Source organism: Pelophylax lessonae, assembly GCF_965119305.1.
Source record: "Pelophylax lessonae genome assembly, chromosome: 2".
In the NCBI taxonomy this organism is placed as follows: Eukaryota; Metazoa; Chordata; class Amphibia; order Anura; family Ranidae; genus Pelophylax; species Pelophylax lessonae.
The window spans coordinates 113975711-114000162 of NC_138769.1; the positions used below are offsets into that span (position 1 = coordinate 113975711).

The 24452-nt window shown below is 42.9% G+C and overlaps 1 protein-coding gene across 1 annotated transcript in view; it reads right to left on the minus strand.

Moving 5' to 3' along the window:
- The window catches only part of AKAP10 (A-kinase anchoring protein 10), a 129139-nt gene extending 106348 nt beyond the window's left edge, over positions 1 to 22791 (minus strand). Inside the window, exon 1 of the mRNA XM_082247302.1 lies at positions 22573 to 22791. Coding sequence (XP_082103428.1) covers positions 22573 to 22594 — 22 coding nt within the window. The 5' untranslated portion in view covers positions 22595 to 22791. The remainder of the gene's footprint in view (positions 1 to 22572) is intronic.
- Between the last annotated feature and the right edge of the window lie 1661 nt (positions 22792 to 24452).

The window sequence follows — 24452 nt, forward strand, 5'->3', positions numbered from 1 at the left end:
TAACCACTTGAGCTCCAGAAGGTTTTACTGCATATATGAACAGGCCATTTTTTGCTATTCAGCACAACTTTAACTGGTAATTGTGCGGTCATGCAACACTGTACCCAAACTAAATTTACAGTATAAAATTTTCTCACAAATAGAGCTTTCTTTTAGTGTTATTTGATCTTGAGATCATGAGATAAAAGGAAAAAAGACTGAAATAATTTGAAACACAAACATATTATTTACTTTCTGCAATGAAAAAAATATCAAGTTTCTTTATAAATTTAGGCCAAAATGTATTCTGCTACATGTTTTTGGTTTAAAAAAAAAAATCCTAATAAGTATATATTAATTGCTTTGCATGAAAGTTATAGCACCTACAAATGATGGTATATATACTGGAATTTTTATTAATTTATTTTATACTACTAATGGCAGTGACCAGCGACCTATAATGGGAGTGTGATGGTGCGGCGGACAATCTGACACCGACACTGAGTGGGAACTAACTGCCACCGACATCACCAGGGACACAAATACAGTTATCAGTGCTAATACTATACACTGTCACTGTACTAATAATGACACTGACTGGGAAGGGGTTAACATCTAGGGTGATCAAAGGGTTTTGTGCCTAACAATGTGTGCGATATGTGCTGCTTTTTACTAACACAGGGTTCTGGGCTGTGATTAGACACAGCAGGTCAGCAGGTACTGGCCATGAATCATTGGCAAGTACCTACTGACAGATGCCCGCTGTGTACAATCACAGCGGGTGTTGGCGGGGGGTGGCACATCCTAAATTTAGAAACAGCCTTACACACAGGGACACTTGTAGATCAAGGCATTTTAAGTCAATAATAGGGAACAGATTAGCTCCCAGAGAGCCAACAGGGAATTCTGGTGACTACTCCTTTGTTGGTTGTCTTTTTTTTTTGTTCTGTTTTTCTGCACGGCTTTCACAGTTCAGGTCATAACACACCCAACTGTATGCTCTTCATAAGCATATTACTTACAAATTAGCCTAGGGCTACATTGAAGGGTAAATCTTAGTAGCTGAATAAAACTACTAAAATCTCATAACACCAATTTCTCTCTCTCTGTATCACTAATTCAGGAGATTCTGGGTCTCATCCCATTTTCATTTAACTATACCCTGTGACATTAAATCACAAGACTTATCTCCTAACAATTGACAATCTGAGATTATATCCGATGTATGGCTTCTGGGGCTGGACTCTTCACCTTTTACAAGCAGGTTGTTGTTTAAACTGACACTTAGCTATATTTAGACTGACAATGCATTAGGTGTGGTTTGACACACCGGTACAGTATATGCGGAAGAGATGAAAAACAGCCTTACCTTTGTTACAGGAGATTTCCTATTGCCTCTCAACAAAGTCCATGTACACTGGGTTTTTTTATGCCCTACACATTATAAATGAGAACTTGTGTACTCTTGCACACTTCTTGTAAACTTAATGTGATATTAAACCCTCAGGTGTTAAATGCACTTCAGCAGCTGATTTAATCACTTACTGAGTAAGCAGCTTCTTTATCTTTTAATCCTTGCCTATATTCCAGGCTTAACTGGTCCCGTGAACATTACCCCAAGTTTCCTGTATAAGGGTGGCTCCTTTCTCCTGCAGCCCCTTATGTAATCACCATTACATGCAGGGACTAGAGTTGTGTCTTCCAACACTATGCGCATCAATAGACACACACAGCCCCATAGCCTAGGATGGAAAGGCACTCCCCTGCTCTTCCCTCCTCCAAGCTAACTGAAGACAGCACTGTTAGCCCTTTCCTGTGAAAACTGAACATTAAAGGAAGCAGCATTAGAGACTAAGTTCACCTTTTTATAATTTTTTTCCCCTCTAAATTCCAGTTCCCCCATGTACCAATATAGCATTAATGTACTTATTTTGAAAAAATAAAAATGTTTTCTATTAATTCCACACAGGCTTACCTCACTCTCTTCATAGCTGTTTGAACACATTGCTCGATTACTTCTGCCTTACTTCCTGGCCAGACTTTAGGTTGTGACACAGGAAGGAGTTGATAATGCAGGGAGGGGGCTAATGAGATCAGCTGGTCAACTCCTTCCTCTGTCCTTTGGAGAGAGTGAGGTAAGCCTGTGTAGAACTAATGGAAAGCAGTTTTATTTTTTCTATAGAAGTACATTAATGCTATATTGGAACATAGGGAGCTGGAGATTAGAAAAAAAAAAGGTAAACAAAAGGTGAACTTAGCCTTTAAATAAAGTACAAGTCCGCACCTTTTAAAGTTATAAACTGCAAGTGCTCGGGGTACCAATTTTAACCTATTGCAGGTAGGGTGACGTACCATATACCATAACAAGGGTTGGGTTTTAACCACTTGCCAACCGCCGCAAGTACATATACTGCGGCGGTCAGCCCCTCACAGGCAAAGTGACGTACTGGTACGTCACTAGCCTGTGAGGCTCTGGGGAGCGAGCGCAGTCACGGACCCCCCCGCGCATGTGCCCGGCAGACCCCATGTCCGCCGGGCACTCATGATTGTCAATGACAGCGGGAGAAAGGCAGGCGGCTGATGTAAACAAGCCGATCATACGGTTCTACTTTGTAGGACCGTTGATCACTGTTCCTACACCTCAAGCCACAGCCAATCACAGTAAGAATCACGCCCCTAGGGTCACACACCACCCCTCCCTCTCAAATAAAGTTAACCCCTTCACTACCAGTGTCATTTTACAGTAACAGTGCATATGTATAGCACTGATTACTGTAGAAATGTCACTGGTACCCCCAAAAGTGTCAAAAATGTCAGTCAAGGGCCCGATCTGTCCGCCCCAATGTCGCAGTCCCGCAAAAAAAAAAGTCGCAGATCGCCGCCATTACGCGTTAAAAAAAAAACAACAAAAATTACCAAAATCTTTCCCTTTGCGTAAACCAATCAAAATACGCTTTTTGCGATTTTTTTTACCAAACAAATGTAGCATAAAACAAATTGGCCGAAAATGTTAAAAAATTTTGCTTTTTACATTTTTTTGGGGGAATTTCATATAAAAAATGTGAAAAATATTGTTATTTTTGCAAAATTTACGCTCATTTTTTGTTTATAGCGCATGATCAAAAAAATCACACAGGTGACCAAATACCACCAAAAGAAAGCTCTGTTTGTGGGAAAAAAAGGACGTCAAATTAGTTTAGGTACAGCGTCGCACGACCGCACAATTGTCCCTTAAAGTCACGCAGTGCCGAATCGCAAAATACCCCCTGGTCAGGAAGGGGGTAAAATCTTCCGGGGCTTAAGTGGTTAACACCAACACACAGCACATATGAGGCATCATGGGCTGCCGAACTTTCTGTGCTCAGAGCACACTAATAGCACAGAGGTCAAATTGTTAGAGACAGCTCCTGGTCTCTAGTAATGAATCAGGTGCTGACGGGACTGGCTCCTAATCATGTGACAGCCAATCATTGTGGTCTCATGATCAGGCAAACTATCCCTTTCCCTGGGCATAATAGGCCAGTTAAAGAGATGCTGGACCTGGGCTGAAAGGAGCTAACAAATAGTGTACTGGGGAAGGTTCATTTTATTGTGTTTAGCTGAGAAACATGAAGGGTTTTAATAGTCCTTTAAACTGTCAAAACCTGGGCAAATCAAACTCAGCAGCTGAAGGAAGTACACAAATTAGAGAGTACTTTCTATGTATACATTATACTGATGTGGCACCTGAACAGAGGGGGTGTTTGGTGATGCGGGCAGCAGTAAATATCCTCTCTTCTTTAACAGGTTCACCTCTGACATCTTTTTCACCGTCAGGGTTACAATTAAGCTTCATGTGCCCGGGACGTTTGAAAACCTCTCCTGAACGCTGGAACTTGTTAGTAACCGACGGTTAAAAACATCAGTTTTGCCGCGTTTACGTTTATGCGCTTTTTTACATTGTAAAGCAGTCAGAAATGTATCCCTATCGAAAACAGCTATAAAGGAAATGCTTATAAATGCGAGTTACCACGTTTAGATACATTTGCACGCTGTTACAAGCATTTGGCATTTCACATGTCAATAAACTTCCGTCTGAACTGATTTTTTTGCTTTCAAAAAATGCCACTAAACTTAACTGCCTGTAAACATCTCAGTGTACATGAACAGATAAGATAATAGAGGAGAGTTCAGGGGCTGCTGACAAAAAAAATCCCAACTGCTCCTAAACGTCCGTTTATCAGCAGCAGTGTACATGAATGAGGACTTACAATAGCTATGAGGACCTAAATTTCATTCATATTCAACAAGGTGTCTATATGCTAAACCTAGCCATAGATGGTTCGAATTTTGGCTGGTTCAGCAGAGACTAAGATTTGAACCATGTATGGGCAGGCTGATTGTACCCAAGTTGATCCATCGATGGACTTGGGTACAACCAGCATGTCGGATTTTTACATACGATTATTGCCAGCAGCTCTAGCTGTAGCAATAATCACTGTGTTCTCCCGAAATGGGATGGCTCCCAGCACCCCCCTACCCTAAGAACACTTCGGTCCCTTTCACATATGCGGACCATTCATTTCATCAGTACAGTCATGTTTTTTTCAAAGAAAAAACAGATGAAGTTTACATCAGTTTTTACCTCCACTACCAATGCAAAGACGGATGCAAAAACAGACTGTTTGTCCATTTACATCCGTTTTTTTGACCGATCAGTTATTATAATGGAACAAAAATAGGGCATGCGGATGTAAATGGATGATCATCGGTCTACGTCTGTTTTTCCAAAAAGATGCACTGATGTCCAGTTTTCATTTGTCTACAGATGGATGGAAAAAAAAAAGGAAAAACGGTCCACATGTGTAAAATAGGCCTTAATGGCTCGTTGGGAGGGATTGCCCCATGAACACTCGCTGTCTTGGTGGGAGAATTGAGAGATTTTCTTTCCTGCAACCCGTAGAAGAAAATTGCATTATCTATGGCCAGCCTGAGCTATTGGCCATACAAATTGCTTTTTCATTTGCGAATGAGAAAAACTGATTAGTGTGACTGGTTTCAAAATCAGTCAGTTCTGTGCTTTGTGAAACCCTTCCTGGCTCCCAGCGATTGTTCTGGGTAATGAAATCTGGAAGGCACACACAATCTTCTGTCAGGAGTCTGAAGTCCACACTCATCCAACAAGTAAAGAACTGGTTTAAAACAAACAGCCTGTTTAAAGTGACATGTCATGAGAGCAGCATATGGGGCTGCCATTGATGGCCTCCCTCTGAAAATGCTAGATGCCTGGGCATGTGTGATGTCATTATGTTTCAGTCAGAGGCCTATAAAAAGCATGCTGTAATTTTGTGAGAGAACTACTCATCACAAAGTGATTGCCTCAAGCATTTTAACAGCCACCATAAATATTTACCATAAAGGTGTATGACATGATTATTACCTATAATGGTCAGCTTCATCTAGTGGCCTTAGTTCATTACTTTCCCGATTGAGGTATTTCAGGAACACACGATAATTACAAAATAAAGACAGTAGATGGAGCTAATGATCATACATAACATACATACATATTAAGATACATTATAGTAAGTATTCATGACAGCGGTGCAAATTCTTGAGGCATTTTTTAAAAAAAAAAAACGTATTTTCTATAAACAGACCCCCTAGAGTTCAGCAATGTCAGCCTTCAATAATCTCTCAGGAGTCATTTTTAAAAAGCAGAAAAAAAGGGTGAAGATGATGCAATGTACAGTAACCCTTAGCAACCAATCAGAATTCATATTTCACTGGACTACAGTAAATCTTATCAGCTGTTAAGATAGGTCATAATATTTTACACAAACTTAACAGATGTACAGTATAGTTTTTTTTTTTCAGAATCATATTTGCCTAGGTGGATGCCGCATCAGTCCGTCCGGTGCCTCCAACACTGAGAGCAGAGCGATTGAAGACAGCCAATCGCACGGTTCTCACAGCTGCCTGGGCAGAGAGCTGCTGACTGTCAGTCACCACTCCCTGCTCTACCCCTCTGCGCGCACTGGAGCACTGGGCTGTAGAGGGAGCGGCCGGTGTTCTATCAGAAAACCCTACCCCGTAAGATTTCCCTACCTACGTCATTTTCGGTGCAGGTTTGTCGTGCATTAGCTGTACTTGCGTCACACGTCCTACTGCGCTTGCGCGGATTAGGTAGGAAATTTTGTTAACATCGTAAGGGGTGAGGCAAAAGTCCTACTGCGCATGAGCGGGCGCATGCGCACCAATGGATCAGGCAGCGGCATCTCTTAGAACATACATCCGATCTCCATGGCACACACTGCGCCGAGCCAACAATGAGACAATCCTATTCCCAACCCACACGTCCACTGTCTCATTGTCAGGCCAGCGCAGTGTGGGGCATGGAGATCGGATTGTCGGGTCGGTGCAGTGTCGAGTCAGCTCAGTGTGGGCCATGGAGATTGGATGTATGTTTGTTATAAGAGATCCCGCTGCCCGACCCGTTGGTGCGCATGCACACTAGGACTTTTGCCTGACCCCTTATGATGTTATCACAATTCCCTACCTATTCTGTGCATGCCCAATAGGACGTGTGACGCAGCTACAAGCTGCTGCATGACGAATCCACAGCTGATCTCAACCGGAAATGACGAGGTAGGAAAATCTGACAGGGTATGGAAATCTGATAGAACACTGGCTGAGAGTCTGAGCCGGGTGCCGTTCTAGGCATGTGGGCGGATCCCGACTGCATTGTCGGGATCTGGCTGGAGCCTGTACCGGTTATCTGATGTCAGCCGACAGCGGGATTCAGCCTGCTACCTGCTATCTGCTGAAGAACAAACTGCACTCCTGTGATTTCCAGGGGGGAATTACAGCCAAACGAACTTTGGCTGTATTTCTCCTTTAAGAAAACTCCCATTTTAAATATATAAACATTTTTAACTTGCAATTCCATGTTTTAGGATGATGTATACAGATATGAATGTTCTTCCTATAGAAGCTAGCTTCATATTAAAGAATGTAGACAGCATTCATGCTAAACAACTTTTAATATAAAATTCAATTGACTCGGTCATTGGAAAATGATGGGGGTTGCCTTTGCTGGCACTCTTAAAAATTATAATTCCCTGCTGGTGTCCTGCTTTCTTAACTTTAACACAATGTCCCACAGGGAGGGATTTCTCCATTCACTCCACTTGTGTGGATAAAAGAACAAAAACAAAAAACCCAAAAACAAATCTATGGCCAGCCTAAAGCCAGGTACACAAGGACCGTATGTTGGGAGACAACGGGCAGTTAAAAAAAAAAAAAAAAACTGTGTTGGCCCATGTGTAAGTCAGTCTGTCCGACCTGTCGATGGTGCATTCGACCAACTCCCGAGAGCACTGATTGTAGTGTTTTGGCGGAGGGGCCTTCCCCGTATCAGAACACAACAGCTCAGCGGGGGAGATCGCTGAACTAACCTCGAATGGTTAGTACAGCTGTTACAACCAGAGCTGACAATTTTTTCGTTCAACCAGAAACAAACTAGTAGTGTGTGCCCAGCTTAAAAGGGATTGTAAAGCCTCGTCTTTTTCTTCTAAAAATAACAAAACATGTTATACTTACCTCCTCTGTGCAGTGGATTTGCATAGAGCAGCCCGGATCCTCCTCTTCTCGGGTCCCTGTTCTGTGGCTCCTCCCTCCTGTTCAGTGCCACCACAGCAAGCAGCTTGCTATGGGGGCACCAAAGCCGAGTCACAGCTCCGTGTGTCCATTCAGACAAGGAGCAATGCCCCCTCTTTCCTGATTGTCTAGCCGACTTTGATTGACAGCAGCAGCAGCCTGGCTGAGACACAGCCTTAATCAGGAGGTAGAATCTCACACTCATGGGCATTGCTGGACAGAGAGGGACCTCAGATTAGTGTTAGGGGGCTAAGGGGGGTTGCTGCACACAGAAGGCTTTTTTTCTTAATGCATTAAGATAAAAAACCTGACTTTACAACTTCTTTAAGACTAAAGTGGGGTACACACTAGTAGAATATCTGCTGAAAATTCCCGTCCGAGGTAAAATCCTACGATTTTCGGCTAGTGTGTACACAACTTTCAGCAGCCGATGCCGACATTTTCAACGAAAAAAAACGGAGGGACAAACACCAAAATTTTTATCGTCTGTCCCCAGATGACCAATTTTCGTTTAATGTGTATGCAGTACGTCCGTGAAAAATCGGATACGAAAGACCGCGCATGATCTGAAGTTGCTGACAACACGGAAGTCTGGGAACAAATGTCCCAAAAAAAAAAAAATCGGAGGAGAAATTTCGAGAACGTTTATGCACTGTCAAACTAAAAACTTATGAACTCTGAGCAAGAGAGAGAACAATCGGAGGATATTTAAGTAGGAAGCAAAGTCTGCATATGTAATGAGCAAAAACGGTTGCGCTCAGATTCAGGTATATAAATTACATAACAGAGAATAAATGTTACACATTGATAAGGTGAGGAACGTGGAACGATAGTGCTGGACCCCTAGTTTTATTTTATTGGTATTGTTATCTTGAGGTATTACTGTTGGTGTAAATGATCTGTTTCCTGGGCAGGTGGATTCTATACACCAGAGGATCTCCACCGTCTCCTTGGCTTGTAGCAAGATGTAAAAAGGGGGAAATCGAACTGCCATACCACTGCTCAGAGATCCAGATACAACTTTAATCCATTAAAGGTCAGGGGTACAATTTAAAAAGTATCCAACACGTTTCGGGGGTCTAAGTGCATATACTTGTGCAGATCTTAAATTGTAGCAAATCTTAAAGCAGTTGTATACTGCCGAAAAAAAAACAAAACAACCCTGCAAGACAAAGGCATAATGAGGTAGTATGCATCGCATACTAGCTCATTATGAAATACTTACCTTAAAATGAAGCCCCGACACGGACGCCGCTGTGAGAGCTGACCTGCTCCCTCGGCGTCTCTTCCGGCGCTGTTAGTGACCGGAGCCCACGCATGCGCGTGCGGGAGTCACTGTCCAGCAAGTAGCCGGCAAGGAACTCTGAAGGTCCGCCGGACCTTCAGAGCGCATGCGCCACTAGCGTCAGCGGCTTCATGCAGGGCACATATCTCCTAAACCATGCCGGTTTAGGAGATATTAATTGTACCTACAGGTATGCCTTATTATAGGCTTACCTGTAGGTAAAAGTCACAAAAAATTTGTATACTACAGCTTTAACTTCAAGTGAAACTTCACCCAATAAGGAAAATTCCGCTTTTCCACCTCCTCTCCCATTTTTGGGCACTTTTTTTTTTTTTGGGGGGGGGGGGGGGGGAGCAACAGGTAGCTTTAACCACTTGCCGACCGCCGCAAGTACATATACTGCGGCGTTCAGCCCCGGCCAGGCAAAGTGACGTACCGGTATGTCACTAGCCTGTCACTCGCTTGTGAGCCAATAACGGGCAAGCGTGCGCCCGCCCCGGCTCGTTACCCAACAAGTCAGTGCGTGTGACAGGCGGACCCAATGTCACTCGAGATTGTTCGCCCCGTGAAGGGAGAAAGGCAGGCGGCTAATGTAAGCAAGCCGCCTGTCATTCTCCCCTGTGTAAAAATGGAGATGACACGGTTCTACTATGTAGGACCGTTGATCTCTGTTCTTACAGTAGTAGCCATGTCCCATCACAGTTAGAAACACGCCCCTAGGACACACTTAACCCCTCCCTCTCCAATACAGTTAACTCCTTCACTGCCAGTGTAATTTTTACAGTAACAGTGCATATGTACAGCACTGATTACTGCAGTAATGTCACTAGTAACCCCAAAAGTGTCAAAAATGTCAGTCAAGGGTCCGATCTGTCCGCCGCAATGTCGCAGTCCCGCAAAAAAAAAAAAAAAAAAAAAAAAATCGCAGATCACCGCCATTACTCGTAAAAAAAAAAAAAAAAAAATCTTTCCCTTTGTTAGTAAATGCGATAAATTTTGCGCAAACCAATCAAAATACGCTTTTTGCGATTTTTTTTACCAAACATATGTAGCATAAAACAAATTGGCCGAAATTGTTAAAACATTTTGATTTTTACATTTTTTTTGGAAATTTCATATAAAAAAAATGTGAAAAATATTGTTATTTTTGCAAAATTGACGCTCTTTTTTTGTTTATAGCGCATGATCAAAAAGTCGCACAGGTGATCAAATACCACCAAAAGAAAGCTCTGTTTGTGGGGAAAAAAGGACGTCAAATATGTTTAGGTACAGCATCGCATGACCGCGCAATTGTCCGTTAAAGTCACGCAGTGCCGAATTGCAAAAAAGGCCCTGGTCAGGAAGGGGGTAAAATCTTCCGGGGCTTAAGTCGTTAATAGGTACTTGCCCCCTCTTCCACTTGGATTACCTAGCCCCCCCCCCCTCCTTTTGCCAGCAGCCTTCTGGGACACGTCACGGGTGGCTGTGGGACAATTCATAAAGCGCAGCAAAGCTCATGCATGCGCAGTGTGAAGCCACAAGGAGTCACAGCTGGCTTCCCAAAGTAGACTTGGCGGCGCCAGGAACCTGCGGCCGAAGAAAAGAAAATTGCATAATGTATGGCCTGACTAATGTCACTGCAGCAATATCATCCTTGCTGCTGCTGTAGCTGATGTAGCTGATTTGATATTGACACCATTGATGGTCCTATTGGTGAATATCCCATGTGCCATTGCTCTCTCTCTACCATCCCTTCCAATACAATCTAGCAGAGAGCATTATCAATCCAGATTTTTTTCCCCGATTTACTATATACAAAGAGGTCAATTAAATTGATTTTAGGGGATAGAGCATTCCATATTGCCTTTAAAAAGGCAGAGGAAAACATTTTTGTGAATAGATGGGCTTTAGGTTTATATAAACTATTGGACAGATACAAAGTCTGACAATAGCAGTAACACTGGTATCTTATAACTGCTCACACCCATTTACAGGCAGCTGTGTCAACACTTTCTGAAAACTGCAGAAACCCTCACAGTGACCCTATTCTCCTGTCAGTCTATGGAAAGAAAAACATTGAGGCATCAAATTTCTGAAACACGGAAAGACCTGCACTACTAAACAACTTATTGTTCTGATTTTAAACGGTGTTGGGATGCCATAGCTATGGCTAATTTGCATTAAGAAAAGAGTTCTTAACATTCACAAATAACTGCCAAAGAAGTCAGACAGGTTTGAGTCTGAAACTAAAATGTCAAGCTGCTGGAAACAAATAAGTCCAACTTTCCTTGTCGGAGATTTCATATATTTCACCCTATGGAGAATGCAGCAAGAAGATCTGGAGACTTCCTTAGTTGTGGGGTGGGTTAGGTTGGAAGATGAGGACAGAGTAGAAGGGATCTGTTCTAAAAGACTGTCAAACCTCAGCATTCATTCTACTGAAGATGGTATTTTTGATGCTCTCCTTGAGCGGGGAAACTCCAAAACACAAAAAAAGGAGGGCACAATTGCCTAGCCCTAGTGCATTACCTTAGACACCTAAAAAATTTAGCATTAAAAATGGCAAAAGCATACTCACAGACATAAAGGATAACATGCATGTCACATGCAACTCAAAGTATCACAGAGGACATCACTACAGTTAGAAACTGACGCGTTTCGGGAGGCAAGCTCTCATCCTCAGCTCAGCTTTTCAAGCATGGAGTTGTATATGACATGTGTTTAATCCTTTTATGTCTGAGTATGCTTTTGACGTTTTTTAATACATTTTAAGGTGTGTAATGGCTCGTTTCCACTGTGCGGTACGGTACGCTATTTTTGCCGTTTCCATTGTGAATGGTACCCAAATTCCGAACCGTATCGCACCACTTTTTTGGGACCCTTTCGTTGGGGTACCAAGCACATTAGTCCCGTACCAAGAGGGTGGAGCTACACTCTGCAGAAGTTTGATTGGTTGACAGAGAATCGTCTATCACAGCTTACCTGCTACACCACACCTATCATGAATGGGTACTATTGACAGTGGAAACGCAAGGTGTACCGTTCCGAACCGTACCGTACTGAACCGAACCGTACCACTCAGTGGAAACGAGGCATAAGGTAATGCAATAGGTGTTTGGGCCCTCCTTATTTCTATTTCTAGGATTGTCTGTTATGATTAAAGTGGCAATTTAATAAAAACCAACTACTGAGTTATTCTTTAGATCAGGGTTTCCAGAGGTTACCGGGGGTTCCTTGAGCAATAGCTCCACGCTGACAGGCTGAGCCAGCTGCTGGTCAGGCATCTAGGCGGATCCCAACATTATCGTTGGGATCCCTGAGGAGCCTGGAACAGCTCTGTGATAGCAGCTTTAGCCTGTTGTCGGATGAATCTGAGTCACAGGAGTGCAGTCCCGGTGTTGAAGATTGCATGTAGACAGGAAGTGATTGAGGAGGCTCTGTGCTCAGTAAGAGCTAAGTAATGTCTGCAGATGGTTCACCGCTATTGGGAGTGGGCTATCTGCAAAAACCGCCACTTTACCGTGAATGGGAAAAATGTGACAGCATCTGAAGGAAAGCAGCAGCAATGAGAAGAAAAAAAATTACAGAAAATAGTATTTTATGATGCACAGTAGTTTAGCAAACTACATTTTATCCAGTAAGGGTTTATATTTAAAGTGGTTATAAAGCCAAACTAGAACTAAAGGAATAGTTTTTTTTCCACTCATTTTAGATAGGAGTAAGGCAGGGTTATAACCGGTCAGATCCACCATCTGTGTCCCATTGCAGAGATTTTCCTTCACTTCCTGTTCCATAGCTAAAGAGGAAGTGAGAGGAAATCCCTGCAAATTAGGGAATTCCTTGGGGATCCCCAGGTCACCAGAACTAGTGCCTGCATTGGAAGATTTCCCCTCTTACTTTTTTAGGGATAACCCAAAATTTGGGATTTTCTTTTACTTTCCCTTTCAATGATAATGGTAGCAGGGCAAAAAAAGAGGGTGAATCTCCTTAGTGGGGGCACAGACAGCAACTAATCCCTCTTCATTCTACCCAAAACTATAAAAAAAAAAAAAAAAAAAAAAGATTTGCTATTAGTTATACTTTGATGCATTCCTTGCATTAAAGTAAAAAATGTTTAGGTAGTAGTATTACCCCCCCCCCCCCTTATACTTACCTGTGCCTTCATCCGATCCAGTGCTGTGCCTGTCTGTAGTGTCTCTTTCCCCTCACTTCTTAGTCTCCCCAGCTTTGCTGAGGCAGTTGGAGCCACTGGCTCTTGCAGCTGTCAATCAAAGCTAGTGACGAGGAAGCAGGGGGGTGGGGCTAAGTCCCCCTGTCTGTAGCTATAGACGCAGACAGCGAGGCTCGAGAGTGCGCCCGCACGAGTGCCCACACAGTAAGCAGCTTCCTATGGGGGCATTCACCAGAGAAGAGGAGCCAGAAGCATGACCAGGGAACCTGAGAGGAGGACGTTTGGAACAGCTCTGTGAAATTCCACTTCATAGAGCAGGTAAATATAAACCGGTTTGTAAATGCATTATTTATAAAAAAGTAATCACTTAAAACAGAGAAGTACAGCAAAAGCTTGTTTGGCTGTAATTTTTCTGTGGATCACAGGGGTGCAGTTCGTTGTGCACTCCTGTGACTCGTTTTCAGCAGGGAGCACTTCGAGCTCCACTCCCCGATGACATCACAGAGCTTGTCCAGGCTCGGGGGTAATCAGGACCAGAAAACCGCTGAGCCTGAGACAGCCGCTCCCGCCCCTCCCCAGCTTAGCGCTCCAGTGAGCGAGGAGGGGGCAAGACAGAGATCTGATTGACATTCAGCAGCTCTCTACTCACGAAGCTGTGAGAACTGAGTGATCAGCGGTGTTCTATCGCTCGAGTCTTAGTGTTAGAGGCGCCGGGTGACCGATGCTGCATCCACCTAGGTAAGTTTGAATCAATTCTGAAACGGCTGTGATTGACAGCCAATGGCTCCCATTGCTGTGTGAGCCAATAAGGAGAGAAAGACTGGAAAAGCCGCTGCTCTCGTACACGCTGCTGGATTAAGATGGGGCTCAGGTACGTATAAGGGGGGCTGAAGGGGAAACTGCACCCAGAAGGTTCTTTTACCTTAAGAGTCCATTCAGACTAGCGCGACTTGTCAGGCGACTTGGTCGCCTGACAAGTCGCGGTCGGTCACTCGCCATTGAGTAGTACAGGACCCGTTCTAATAGGAGCGACACAAGTCGCTCCGACTTAGAAAAAGGGTCCTGTACTACTTTGGGGTGACCTGGAGGCGACTTGCATTGACTTCAATTATATGAAGTCCGTGCAAGTCGTGCCGAAGTCGCGGTGAACGCTGTGCACCGCGACTTCACAGGTCACCCCACAAAGTTGTGTCGCGCCAGTCTGAATGGGCTGTAATGCATACAATGCATTTAGGTAAAACACCTTGAGCCTTTAGAACCACTTTAATCAACTTCCGTTTCATTTTACTTCAGTGAACTGGTGTCTAAAAAATCACTAGAAGATCTTCCTAATAGCTATGCCTGTAGGGGGGCTCCATTATCTTGCAGGGTCTCCCTGCAGCTAACTATGTGCACGCTCTCAGGGCTACAGCTGTATGTGAATGCTAACAGACACATTTAGCCTCACCTGTAAACTGAAGTGACGCTTTGCCCACAAATTCTTGGAGTGACAGCAGGCTTTGTGTGATATGCACAGGGCTCTCTGACCAGAAGTTACACAGCAGCCAATAAAAAAAACTGAAAGTGCAGCTATTAAAATTGATTTAGAGAGAAACAAAAGAATAGTTGGGGGTTCAACACTACTTTAAGCCATATGTGGAGTGCACTTAGGGTAGATATTGGAGGTCTGCTGTGGGCAAGAAGTAACAAGAACTATCCAGCACTCACCCCCACCTTCTCTGACAATATAAAGGCTGCCACCTGACCAAAGGAAAGTAGGAACTCCATACCAAAAGCTGGTAACAAAACCATGACCTGGTAGATGTCATTAATATGTTTTCTATGAAATTATATTTTTGCTGATCAACAATGTTTATTATAGAAACAAAAATCACACCATCGCCTCTTCTGAGACAACATGGCATCATGCTGCCCAACTCACTCACCTGAGAGTCAGATCCCTTACACCTTTACCATTAAAGCTGAACACTGGGCACAAAAACTGAATTTAAATATATTCCTCATTAGCCACAAAGGATATAAATCCACTTTGTCTGCACCAAACGGCAAACCTAGATATTACCATGTAAAAGTAGCCATAACATCATCAGTGTTCTATACATAGCTTGTGCAGACGGCAGAGCTGTTGGAAGGACCCAGCAGCCCCAGCCACCATAGGATGCCTGCAGAAAGCTACAGGACGGGGCAGAGACAAGACCTGTCACCCTGCACAAGAAGAGAATGGCAGTGACTGGTCCTTTTTACATGAAGCTCCTTCACACTGGGTTACTACACAGATCTGGAAGAAATACACAAAGGACACCAAGACTCAGGTAAGATTACAAATTATAAATCTATAGATACAATATTTGCTTATCCCACAGTTGAGCTGTAACAATTCATCAAGCCATACCGCACAGACTTTCATAGGTAACCCTAATGAAGGGTGGATGCATGACTTGTAGGTACCACACAGAGTCCAGCACTGAAAAGGAAACCAGTACACCAAGAAGTAGATTCTTACCCAGGATTGAAGGCCCATATCAGGAAGATCAGTCCACGTGCTCTGGAAACAGCGGTGAAACTTTTTATGTGGCTATGGGACTTTAGTAAATACCGCTTCAGAATCTACTTCCCAGTGTTCTTGTTTTATCTTCATTGCTGTCATCTTTACCTGACATCTTCTGATTTAAAGAGGAACCTCTCCCCCCCCCCCCCCCCCTTTTATTATATCCCCTTTTACCCTTTTCACTGGGTTCTCCCTCATAAAACACTCAGCAAATCCAGTGTTGCTCTGCAGTACTTGCTGCTGGATGCCAGGTCCCATTGCCACCATCTTTCTCTCCTACATTATCAGGGGGATGACCGTCTCTTCCTGGTTCTCGCAGATGACCCCCTGATGATGTATGTACCATGGCATGACATTATTTGTGAAAGAACCAGTAAGATACAGCCAGCCCTGGATGACATGCAATGACACGTGCAGTAGAGTACCCTGAGGCCTCGTGGGATGCATGATGTGGTATATGAGAAGTAGAGATAATATCCAGTATCCTCCTAACTCATCCTTAACCTGAACCATGTTTTCTTGTACTCCAATGAGCTGCGGGATGGGTCACTTATTGTGTGAGCTGCAGGGAGGGGGATAAAGCAGCCGGCAGATTATTGGAGCACAAAATAAAAGGCAAGAGTCTGGAGTTTAGGTAAGAGAGGAGTTTGGAGGACAACTGAGCTCAGGCGTATTCAGATTCTAGTCAGAACCCAGCAGGAAACTGTCACTGCACAATGCCAATCTTAGGGGGCATTCCCCACCCCCACATGTGTACAAGAAGAGTGTATTTGTGTGGCTGTAGGGTGGGAGATGGCAAGTTTTAGAACGTTTGCTGGGATAGCCTAGGCGCTTCAAGCAGATGTGGCAGCGGGTACCTGCCAGAAATGAGTACCCACTCCCTAAAAAAAAAAAAAAAAAAGGAGCATGATGATGAGCTGGACTTCTCTTTATCTCTTTAGGCTCGGTTCACATATTCTATATTACCACAAGTATTGGGACGCCTGCCTTTACACACACATGGACTTTAATGGCATCCCAGTGTTATTCCGTAGGCTTCAATATTGAGTTTGCCCACCATTTGCAGCTATAATAGCTTCAACTCTTCGGGGAAGGCTGTCCACAAGGTTTAGGAGTGTGTCTATGGGAATGGATTCTACCAGAAGCGCATTTGTGAGGCCAAGCACTGATGTTGGAGAGAAGGCCTGGCTCTCAATTTGCGCTCTTATTCAGCCCAAAGGTGTTCTGTTGGGTTGAGTGCAGGCCAGTCAAGTTCCTCCACCTCAAACTCGCTCATCCATGTCTTAATGGATCTTGCTTTGTGCACCGGTCCAAATCATTTGGTGGAGGGGGGTTATGGTGCTCGGTGTTTCTTCAGCGGTTGGGCTTGGCCCCTTAGTTCCAGAGAAGGAAACTCTTAAGGCGTCCGCATACCAAGACATCTTGTACAATTTTATGCTCCCAACATCACTGTGCACCAGTGCACAAAGCAAGGTCCATAAAGACATGGATGAGTGAGTTTGGGATGGAAGAACTTGGCTGGCCTGCACAGAGTCCTGAACTCAACCCGATAGAACACCTTTGGGATGAATTAGAGTGCAGACTGCGAGCCAGGCCTTCTCTCCAACATCAGTGCCTGACCTTACAAATGCTCTTCTAGAACAAAGGTCAAACATTCCCATAGACACACCCCTAAACCTTGTGGACAGCCTTCCCAGAAGAGTTGAAGCTGTTATAGCTGCAAAGGGTGGGCCAACTCAATATTGAACCCTACGGACTAAGACTGGGACACCATTAAAGTTGATGTGCATGAAAAGGCAGGTGTCCCGATACGTCTGGTAATATAATGTATATTCAGTGCGGCACATTGCATTCATTAGTATGGCTCAAATCGCACCGCATCCACATAAAGGTGCAAGACGCTTTTATTCCCCCGCACTGGAATCAGATCGCATGGGTGTGAAAATGCGATCCGATTCCGTCAATCACACTGCATTTTACGATCCGTTTTGGGTGTCAATAACATTGACAAACGTTGCGGTTGGAAAGAATGCTGTGCGATTACAATGTGGTGCGGGAAACGCACAGGATTTGCTGCATTTCCCACACAGTGTATCTGTGATCCGAGCCTTCAGTTGAAGTTCCACTTTAAAGCTGACCTTTGTAATCAGCAAATATTCTCTCAATCCATCCACCATGTGTAATCTTCTTGAATCTCAATGTGCTTTGTGTATTCCTCCCAAATCTGTGCAGTCATCCCATGTGAACACTATGGGGCTGATTTACTAAAACTGGGAGTGCAAAATCTGCTGCAGCTCTGCATAGAAACCAATCAGCTTCCAGGTTTAAATTGTCAAACCTTTTTTGAACAAACAGAAGTAAAGGCCCGTACACACGATAAGAAAATCTGAAGGGAAATTTCGTCTGACAACCAATCTGTCGATTTTCGGATTGTTAGTATGGTGCTTTCGACAGCCGACTCCAACTTTTCAGCCGAAAAAATCCTGATATGCAGGCTATAAAATTTTTATCGTCCGTCAACACAACGTCCGATTTTCGTCTCATTAGTACAGTTTGACGGAAAAATCTTAAGAGCAAGACAAGGCATGCTCAGAGAGGAAAGAACACATACAAAGCAATCCAGCACATGACATCACTTCTTAAGTAGAATTCTGTCATACGGGAAAATTCGTATGAAAGTAACCTCTTTACTTTCCACATCAGACACAAAAAATGGACGACAGATCTTTCGATAATCTGATCGTGTGTACAGGGCTTTAGAAGCCGATTGGCTACCATGCACAGCTGCACCAGATTCTTAGTACTTCAGTTGTAATAAATCTCCCTGTTTGCCTCCTGTAATAATGACTGGTCACTTCAGCGCTCTGGTCTCATCTCCGCCCCCTCTGGTAATTTTTATGTAGTGGGCGGGGTTTGCTGAGTCCCTCCCATGGCGCTGTTCACCACGCAGGATATATGCAGAACACTGCTACTTTTAAAAAGCAATAACCTGGGTTTGTGCAGTGAGGCTGGGTGCACACTACTGCCCTGTCAGACACCCCTGAAGAAGTCACGTGGTAGCGTGATGTAACACGTAGGGCAGACAGCAACGGTAGTGATGTTACGGGACACAGAGAGAAGTCCCGCGGCATACAAGCTGATTGTAGAGATTTTAACTGTGAGTTGCTAAATTTTTTCTTTAAAATAAATACTTGATACTACTACACTATGTTGGCCCCATTTGTTTGAGATACGAGGAGGCATTGGAGTATAAGGAAGCAATACCCTGGAAAGGAGGAATTATACTGACATCCCCCATACTTGACTGAGCAGAGATATGAGAGGAGAGGATAGATGATCTGGCTTCTCAATATACTAAAAAGCGCATTCCCTACAACATTAAGGTGAGCAGGTAGCACACCTATAAGTGATGAGCACTGAAAAGCAATGTTTTTTCACAAGGTGAAAAGGTGCAAGAAAGTTTATTTTGACGCGCAGAAGAGGAAGCTTGAATATTGTTTTTGGACACTTAAGCACAATTACGAATTATTTGATTATTGGTTTGTGAGTGATCCCACAGAATTATTGTATGGCAGTAGGAGTTGGACATTTTATTAGTTGGCACGTTGCACTTTATTGATCACTCGTCACCTTATATTAATTGTTTATATCACACATTTACCACAAGCACTTTATATTTATCTAAGGAATATATGTACATACGTATTGATTTATTATTCTGTATGACATCCCATTATTGAATATCCACATGACTTAGATTGAGTTTCATAATATTAATGTGTTTAATTAGTTTATTGAAGTATCTATTAACATATATTTATATATATTTTTTTTTTCATATAATTGAATATCTATAAGTGTCCATTCACACTACCGCAAATTGTCAGTCGACTGGTCAGCCCGACAAGTCGCGGTCCATTGTGTGCTACAGGAACCGTTCTAATAGGAGCGACACAAGTCGCTCCGACTTAGAAAAAGGTTCCTGTACTACTTCTGGGCGACCTGGAGCGACTTGCATAGACATTCATTATATGAAGTCCGTGGAAGTCGCGGTGCACGCAACTTCACAGGTCGCCCCCGAAGTCGTGCCGCATTAGTGTGAACCGGCACATATTTATTTTACACTATTTTAACCACTTTGCCGCTGCTCACTAGAGCTCTACTGCGGCAAAGTGGCTCGATAACGTCTGGCGACGTAGACCTACGGCGCCAGACATTCCCCTCTCTCGGCGGAGGCTCGCTCCCGATGTATTCAGTCACAGCGGGAGTCGGGCCAGGGGAGGAGCGGCGGCGATCGCCGCTGCTCTTCCCCGCTCGTCTGGAAATCAAGTGTGGAGATCCGCATGCTTGTGTAAACACAAGCGGGCGGATCTCCTAAGTGACAGGCAGGGTCAGATTGCAGGATTTAGCATAGCTGAACCTGCGATCTGTCCCTGTGTCACACAGTCACCTTCCCCCACACACGTCAGTAAGCACGAGGCATACATTAACCCCTTGATCACCAATAAAATTAACCCCTCCCCTGCCAGTGTCATTTTTACAGTAACAGTGCATATTTATAGCTCTGATTACTGTAGTAATGTCACTGGTACCCCCAAAAGTGTCAAAAATGTCAGTCAGGGGTCCGATCTGTCCGCCCCAATGTCGCAGTCCCGCAAAAAAAAAAAAAAAAAATGCAGATCGCCACCATTACTCATTAAAAAAAAAAAAAACACCAAAAACAACAGAAATCTTTCCCTTAGTTAGTAAAAGCAATAACTTTTGCGCAAACCAATCAAAATAGGCTTATTGCGATTTTTTTTACCAAAAATATGTAGCAGAAAACAAATTGGCCTAAAATGATAAAAAATTTTGATTTTTAGATTTTTTTTTGGGGGGGGGGGGGATTTCATATAAAAAATATGTGAAAAATATTATTTTTTCAAAATTGTCGCTCTTTTTTTGTTTATAGCGCAAAAAGTAAAAATCGCACAGGGGATCAAATACCACCAAAAGAAAGCTCTGTTTGTAGGAAAAAAAGGACATAAATTTCGTTTGGATACGGCGTTGCATGACCGCGCAATTGTCAGTTAAAGTCGCACAGTGCCAAATCGCAAAAAGTGGCCCAGACGTAAGACAGCAAAATCCTCCGGTGGTAAAGTGGTTAATCAATTTATTTAGACACATCGATTGAAGATATTTGCACTTTTTTTGATATTTATACATATATTTACAAGATTAGACACTACATTACAATAATAACCCCTGAAGCGCGGTACTCCCCCCCCCCCCCCCCCCCATAAAATCTTGATTTAACTGTGTGGTGACCAGTAACAATACAAGCAGCATTAAGGGTAGGATTACATAGAAATCTCCCAAGACAGCGCAAGAATCACACACATACAAAAAGACAACACATGTGATTCGCACCGCATTGCTGTTCAGATCACATGCGATGTCTGTGCGATGCAATGTTTATGGCTGAATTCGCATTGCATTGAGGCCAAAATGGAACAGGACCATTTTTTCGGTCGGCATTGTTATCGGATCGCAATGGGTGTTGACCCGTTTGCAATCCGATTCCTGCACCATTTCACCTTTTTACCTTTGTATTGACACCCGCAGAGGTTGGCGTAGGGCAGTATGAACTGCCTGCGAGAGACATGCGATGCAAGAACCCACACTGGTACCCACATCACATATGTGTGACCCCAACCTGATTTTATTTCCCCGGTGACTACAGAGGAATAGATTTGTATATAAAGGGACCTGGAGTTTATCATAAAAAAAATATATATAAAATAAATAAAACTAGCAAAAAAAAAAAAAAAAAAAAAAACAAATACAAAAAAATATAAAAAATAATAAATAAAAAAAATAAGCGTGATTATTATTAAATGTTTTATCCATGGTGACTATTGAAGATTGTTCGCATATAAAAGATTCCTGGAGTTAAATAATAAAAAAATAAATAAATAATTAGCAAATAAAAAACAACAAATATAGAAAATAATAAATAAAAAAATAAGCGTGATTATTATTATTATTATTATTATTATTAATGTTTTATCCATGGTGACTATTAAAGATTGTTTGTATACAAAAGATTCCTAGAGTTGATCATAAAAAAAAAAAAAATTAGCAAATAAAAAACAAATATAGAAAATAATAAATAAAAAAATAAGCGTGATTATTATTGTTTTATCCATGGTGACTATTGAAGAATGTTTGCATATAAAAGATTCCTAGAGTTAAATAATAAAAAAATAAATAAAAAATTATCAAATAAAAAACAACAAATACAGAAAATAATAAATAAAAAAATAAGCGTGATTATTATTAATGTTTTATCCATGGTGACTATTGAAGAATGTTTGCATATAAAAGATTCCTGGAGTTGATCATAAAAAAATAAATAAAAAATGAGCAAATAAAAAACAACAAATATAGAAAATAATAAAAAAATAAGCGTGATTATTAATGTTTTATCCATGGTAGATATTGAAGAATGTTTGCATATAAAAGATTCCTAGAGTTAAATAATAAAAAAATAAATAAAAAAATTAGCAAATAAAAAACAACAAATACAGAAAATAATAAATAAAAAAATAAGCGTGATTATTATTAATGTTTTATCCATGGTGACTATTGGAGAATGTTTGTATATAAAAGATTCCTGGAGTTGATCATAAAAAAAATAAATAAAAAATTAGCAAATAAAAAACAACAAATATAAAAAATAATAAATAAAAAATAAGTGTGATTATTTTATATCCATGGTGACTATTGAGGAATATAGATAGAAGTACTTGGAGTTGAATTAATATGTGTGCCATGGTGAGAAGGCTGGGATGGGGGAGGGGGGGGGTGCTGTGGTGACACCCCCCAGGATGTGGTGACAGGAGTAGGGCCCACACCTATATAGAAGGAGTAGACCGGGGACAGGTCCTCCAGGGCAGTGCCCCGGTCCCCGGGGATGGGGGTCCCGCTTACCTTTCCTGCGGAAGAAGGACATGGCGCCGGGCGGACGTGTCGCAGTCAGTCAGCACATTGCTGGGCGCCCCGGCTCCCTCCTTCTAGCACACGGGATGCCGGGGACCCGCTCACCGACCCCCGCTGGCCACACACACCCCGGCTCTCCTATCATGAATGACACTTCCTCCTTCCTGCACACTCGGCTCCAGCCTCCGCCATACTGTACACAGCCCGCGACCTTCCGGGGAGCGCACAGCCTGCTGGGCAATCTCCCGGATCCGCTGAAGCCCGGCCGGCCATCTTCGTTAGGGGAAACCCAATGCCAATTCCTACCAAACTAAGCCGCCGTCCTCAGAGCTGCCGTTATAGCAAGTCTTGAAGAAGAAGTCTTGTTTTCTCCGTTATTAAGCACTTACTCTCGTTGGCATTTCTCACATATAGGTTAAGAAATCAGCATGTGTTTGCTAATATGACTAGGAACCAACAAAAGTGATATATTTTCTGAAATAAAACGCCCTGGAAAATAAAATAGTGGCTCTTGACATTTTTTTTTTTCAAACAATATTTGTAAAGTTATTTATCCAATGTATATTTTCATTCTAATATATGTCAGAGGTTAACTGATGTATAATAATAGTGTTTTTGTTTGTACAGAGGTGCAGCATATGACATCAGGCAGAACGGCAGTTAGAAGATAAGTCATGTGATCAGACTCTGCCAGTCTACTGGTCTCCATGGCAACAGTGGCCGTTTTTTTTTGGCCGTTTTTTTTCCCCCCCTATAAATATTGGAGCACAGCAGGCATTCAGTCGTGTACACTAGAAGCTTGAAGAGTGCAGACACAGATTTCTGAGCTCCCAGTTTCTTCACTATATAATAGGATACGATTGTATTATTAATAATATAGATAGTGAACACAACTTTTCAGCAAAGATGTTTTACTACAAACTTTTCTGGAGTTTTCTTTTCTGTTGTATTACATATATTAATATGAATACAATGAAAAAGAGGAGAGAGGAGGTTGCACATAGGCGACGCAAACCTCTGCAAAAGAGGCGCAGAGAGGAGAATGAAATGAACTCTCCACATAGAGGAGAGGTTCAGAGGAAGAGGAGCAGAGAGGAGGATGAAATGAACTCTCTAGAGAGAAGAGAGGGTCAGAGGAAGAGGCACAGAGGGGAGGACGCAATGAACACTCTAGAGAGAGGAGAGGTCTTGAGGAAGAGCAGTAGAGAGGAGGAAGCAATGAACTCCCTAGAGAGAAGAAAGGTTCTGAGGAAGAGGAGCAGAGAGGTGGATAAAATGAACTCTCCGGAGGGAGGAGAGGTTCAAAGGAAGAGGCGCAGAGAGGAGGACGCAATGAACTCTTCAGAGATAGGAGAGGTTCTGAGAAAGAGCAGCAGAGAGGAGCACACAATGAACTCTCCAGAGAGAGGAGAGGTTCTGAGGAAGAGACGCAGAGAGGAGGAAGAGGAGAACTCTGCAGAGAGGAAAGAAGAGATTCCAAGGAAGAGAAACAGAGAGGAGTTATCAGACTGCCCCACAGGGGTAATACTGAATATTATGAGGCAGGTGGAGGAAGAGGAGGAAGCAATGACCTCTCTAGAGGTTCTGAGGAAGAGCAGCAGAGAGGAGCACGCAATGAACTCTCCAGAGAGAGTAGTGGTGCTGAGCAAGAGGCGTAGAGAGGAGGAAGTAGATCATTCTGCAGAGAGCAGTGATGAGGCTCCAAGGAAGAGACGCAGAGAGGAGTCATCAGACAGCCTTGCAGGTATGATACTAAGTATTATGAGGAAGATGCCAGAAGAGGAGGAAGAGGAAAAATCAGAGAATTCTTCAGGGAGTATGGAAGAGCATCTGAGTAAGGAGGAGAGAAAAGAAAGAAGTGAAAAGAAAGT